The sequence below is a fragment of the Nematolebias whitei genome, chromosome 15 (genome assembly GCF_014905685.2).
Source record: "Nematolebias whitei isolate Nwh7 chromosome 15, NemWhi1, whole genome shotgun sequence".
Classification (NCBI taxonomy): domain Eukaryota; kingdom Metazoa; phylum Chordata; class Actinopteri; order Cyprinodontiformes; family Rivulidae; genus Nematolebias; species Nematolebias whitei.
In genome coordinates, this window is record NC_056512.1 from 21,427,765 (window position 1) to 21,432,049 (window position 4,285).

Here is a 4,285-nt window from a genome sequence, read left to right on the forward strand (position 1 = left end):
GTCTTATTATCTTGTGCTCTGGTCCAGTGTCTTCATGGACGATGTGTGTGAGGGTGGACATGTTTGGAGGTTGCTGTGTTGAAGCTCCATGGATCAGCCTCTCTGCAGCTCTCAGCTCCTTCACTGAGCCTTGAGGGAATCACTGAGCTGCTGCTGTTCTTCACAGTTAGAAGGTGGGAGCTCTCGTCAAATGATGATCTCCACCATCATCTTGTTCATGCCAGGCTTTTCATCCACTGACCACAGACACCTGGAAACATCAGGGGGACCAGTTTAACACATCTGGAAGGAAACCAGTGAGATTTTAATATGACCAGTATGATATGATGTTATGTGGGGGAGTGGTGGAGCAGAGGTTAGAAGATGGGCCTGTGATCGGAAAGTCGCAGATTCAACTCCCGGTACCATCAACATCAAAATGAGGTGGAAAAGGTGAAACACCCACACCTGCCTCCACCCTCATTGGCCCCACCCTGGTCCCCTGAGCAAGGCACTCAACCCCCACCATCTGCTCCTAAACAGGTCTCTCTTTAAAATGAGTTCTCTTGACTCAGTGAGACTACCTGGATAAATAAAGGCTAAATGAAAAAATAAAAGTTTAAAATAGAAATACTCACATCATTAGGCCGAGGTTGTGTGTGTGACGTGCACATTCCTGAGAGTGTGTGTGAAACGTGCACGTTCCTGAGGTTGTGTGTGAAACGTGCACGTTCCTGAGAGGCCACAGACAGAGCAGCTCCAGCTTTTGTTGAGTTCCTGTAGTCCTGCAGTTTTCAAGCTGAAATGAAAAAACATCATGAATATGAACTTTACAGTCTCTAGTTACCTGTTCATATAAACACATGGAGGTGTCTCACCTTGTGACTGACAATAAAATATGTAACTTTATGAACTCTAATGAACTTATAATGATGCACCTACTCTTTGAAGGTGAACCGATGGTACCACACCATCTCTCAGTCGAACAGTCTGATCAGTTTGATCAAAATCCTCCAGTTTAAAATCCTCATTGCTCAGATGAATCCTCCTCAAAGATACTTCCTCCTCTTCCTCACATCTTGTTCTTTGGGAAACCTTCAAAATGAAAACGGGAGATTTGTGTCTACACAAAAACATTGTACAGAGGAGGTCAAGCTTATTTTCTATTTCCTATATTCTCCCTAGTTTTATTTTTTTATTTCCTAGAACTTAAACAAAACTCCAATTATGATACATATCAGTTGATAATGAACCAAAGCTACAGAAATAGTGAGTACGTTTGTTAGAAAAATATTCCTGTCATCAGATCTCAGTCAGCTTCATTGCATCTGAACACCGTGTTACACTGAACATCACATCAGCTGGTGGACATAAATACAGTACAGTAATATTATATTCACAAAATACTAACAATACTATGTTCATCTTACTTGTGAAAAGTTATCCCCCAAGACCTGACGTCAACAGTCCGTCGATCTGAACAGAAATAAGCTGCGAAGTGCTGAAACTTCTGCTTTAACCAAATAAGGACGACCGTTTCAAGATGGCGGCCGAAAATCCTGCGCCGCAGCAGCCAACGAGGGATCTAGTGTTTATATCTATGACTACAGATTGCAATTTAGGCCCCCACGTGGTGACGTCAAACTCACTCGACGGAAAGTGGCTCTCTTGACAAGATCGAAAACACTAGAAGCTTTTGTTGAATTTTGTACAAAACAGACAAAATGCCTAAAGTAAAGAGGAGCCGAAAACCGCCTCCTGACGGATGGGAACTCATTGAGCCCACTTTGGACGAGTTGGATCAGAAAATGAGAGAAGGTAGATTTGTTTGTATCCGAATATTTCTACACGCTATGCGTAGGGATGAAAAGCGTTCATCGATGTATCCATTTTTTTTCTAATACCCAAATAGCACGACTGATTCTAGAGAAACAAGACGAGGTTTCAAATTGTTTAGTGTTATACAAATGGTGCTAATCATTGCTTGCGTTGTGATCTTGTCTCTAGTTTTTCTTTGTTGGACAAAAAAATGTCCGAAACGACACGATTGTATTCTCATACACTGTGTTCTTAAAAAAATAGATTAGTGATTATTTAATACGTCCGCAGAGATTTGTTTTCCCTCCGTGTAACAACAGATTTGAAAAGGAAGGTCAACTTACTTAATTAATTACTGATCAAATTCAAGTAAACAGGATAAAAAATCTCAGCAGAAACCCAGTAGATCCCATCTTACTCTTGAATTCACAGCCTCACCGTACCACTGGTTTGTTCAACATATGTTGCGACATTTCTGTCTGTATGGCTGCACATCACAACATTGTCTAACTATTTTTACTATTTCTTTTTGTGTCTCAGCTGAAACGGAGCCTCACGAAGGAAAGCGAAAGGTGGAATCTCTCTGGCCCATTTTCAGGCTCCACCATCAGCGCAGTCGATACATCTTCGACCTCTTCTACAAGAGAAAAGCCATAAGCAGAGGTAGGTGAACAACTTCCCACTCTTTGTCGTTTCATTCATCAGGTTTCAATTTTAGATCTGTGTAAAGTTTAATTTCTGTAAATAAGTAGCATTTAGCTTTGACATATGAAGCTGAACTCTACATAAATTCAGCAATTAGCACACGATTAGCATTATTTTGAACATTTCCAGCTCTTATTTATCAACAAAGGAATTTTAAGTCACAAAATTTAATGACTTTCATGTATTTTAAACTTTTGTACTTAAAACCTGTTCTGCCAAATTGTTGTAAATAAATGTCTGATCAGTGCTTTATCATTATTATTGTTACTTTTTCCCTGGCAGAATTATATGATTACTGTATAAAAGAAGGCTACGCAGACAAGAACCTGATTGCCAAGTGGAAGAAGCAGGGCTACGAGAACCTGTGCTGCTTGCGATGCATTCAAACACGAGACACCAACTTTGGAACAAACTGCATTTGCAGAGTCCCTAAAAGCAAGTTGGAAGTTGTAAGTTTGACCGAGCTTCATCAGTTTTCACTTAATACACTGGATTAACCTTTTCAGATTGAGTCTACACTATTAATGAGTCTTTGAACGTCTGCCCTCTACAGGGAAGGATCATTGAATGCACTCACTGTGGATGCAGAGGATGTTCTGGCTAGACGGAAGTTTTTGGACTCATTGTTTTTCTGTTTTACATCAGGACTCATCCTGCCTTCACTCTAATAACCCTGAAGAATTTTTAATTTCCTTCATCTGCATCTGAAACACTCAGTTATCACCATCCTCAGCTGTCTTTAAAGGGGATCAACTTTTTTTAAATATTTTATGTTTAAAGACATTAGAACAACGGGGAGTAAACAACTGAGACCATGTTGGTTAGTTTTTCTTCAACAATTAAGAGTTTAAAGCAGGAAGATAAATGTTTGAGTCAGATCTGTCATTCCAGCTTGTTATTCCCACCGTCAAGGTCAGTTCTGATGATGTCTTTTTGTTTATTGGAAAGGATTTTTTTTTTTTACATTACTGCTTTAAATCATAATGCTACCAACCTGATTAGGATTTTGAATAAAACATTTCAGATGCATGTGTCATCTTGCCTGGTTTTTGTTGAGTAAAATATGATCTGTTGTTTGGTTTTATGACAGAACTGGAAATAGTTTGTTATAAATTCAGCTCTGAAAAAAGTAAAAAAAAAAAGTATACTGACCAAGTGAATAAAAAGATCAAAACTCACAAAGTTATCAGAAATGTTTGTTTACAATTATTGCGGCACAACTGTGTTTGTTTACAATTATTGCGGCACAACTGTCTTTTTCCAAATCTATGCTTCAGTTCTTGATTTTTACTAATTACAAATGTGTAAAATTATGTAATAATCCTCAGTAAGTGACTGCTTTTGAATCGAATAAATGCCTAGTTTTAGATTTTCAGAACGTTCCTAATACCGGTAATCTTGTTAGTTTATATGTTTGCAGAAAGAAAAAAAAAAACGTAAACGTGCTTTTTCTGATTTTCAGTTTTCAGTCACTAAGTTCTAGTTTCATCATGAGCATAAATGTAATAAATTTTGGATTTTGATAAAAAAAATATATATTGTTTTTCTAGGTTGGAATGAGTATACTGTCCCACAAACAATTTCATAATTACAAAATAATACGGTGCACAAGTTTGAATTTAATGTGGATTTTCTCTAATCCACACAATCTCAAGGAATAAATACAAGCTCCAATAAATCTTTATGTAAGTGGAGCTGAAAGTCCTACAAAGGCTTAATTTCTCGTTAGTGAAATGACTGACTGCAGCTACTAGTGCTTTTCCTTTGCCAGAATTAAAAAAAG

At 38.0% G+C, this 4,285-nt stretch overlaps 1 protein-coding gene across 1 annotated transcript; it reads left to right on the plus strand.

Moving 5' to 3' along the window:
• The first annotated feature begins 1,617 nt into the window (after positions 1–1,617).
• On the plus strand, positions 1,618–3,531 carry bud31 (BUD31 homolog). The gene is made up of 4 exons (XM_037689466.1): positions 1,618–1,797; positions 2,338–2,460; positions 2,785–2,951; positions 3,056–3,531. The coding sequence occupies exons 1-4, from the start codon at positions 1,704–1,706 to the stop codon at positions 3,104–3,106; spliced, it is 435 nt and encodes a 144-aa protein (XP_037545394.1). The 5' UTR covers positions 1,618–1,703; the 3' UTR covers positions 3,107–3,531.
• The last annotated feature ends 754 nt before the right edge of the window (positions 3,532–4,285 follow it).

Bases quoted from the DNA above. Each gene is read 5' to 3' on its own strand.
- bud31 (XM_037689466.1), top strand. From the start codon at position 1,704: ATGCCTAAAGTAAAGAGGAGCCGAAAACCGCCTCCTGACGGATGGGAA. The intron at 2,461-2,784 runs GTAGGTGAACAA...TTTCCCTGGCAG, and splicing joins GAGAAAAGCCATAAGCAGAG to AATTATATGATTACTGTATA. The intron at 2,952-3,055 runs GTAAGTTTGACC...TGCCCTCTACAG, and splicing joins CTAAAAGCAAGTTGGAAGTT to GGAAGGATCATTGAATGCAC.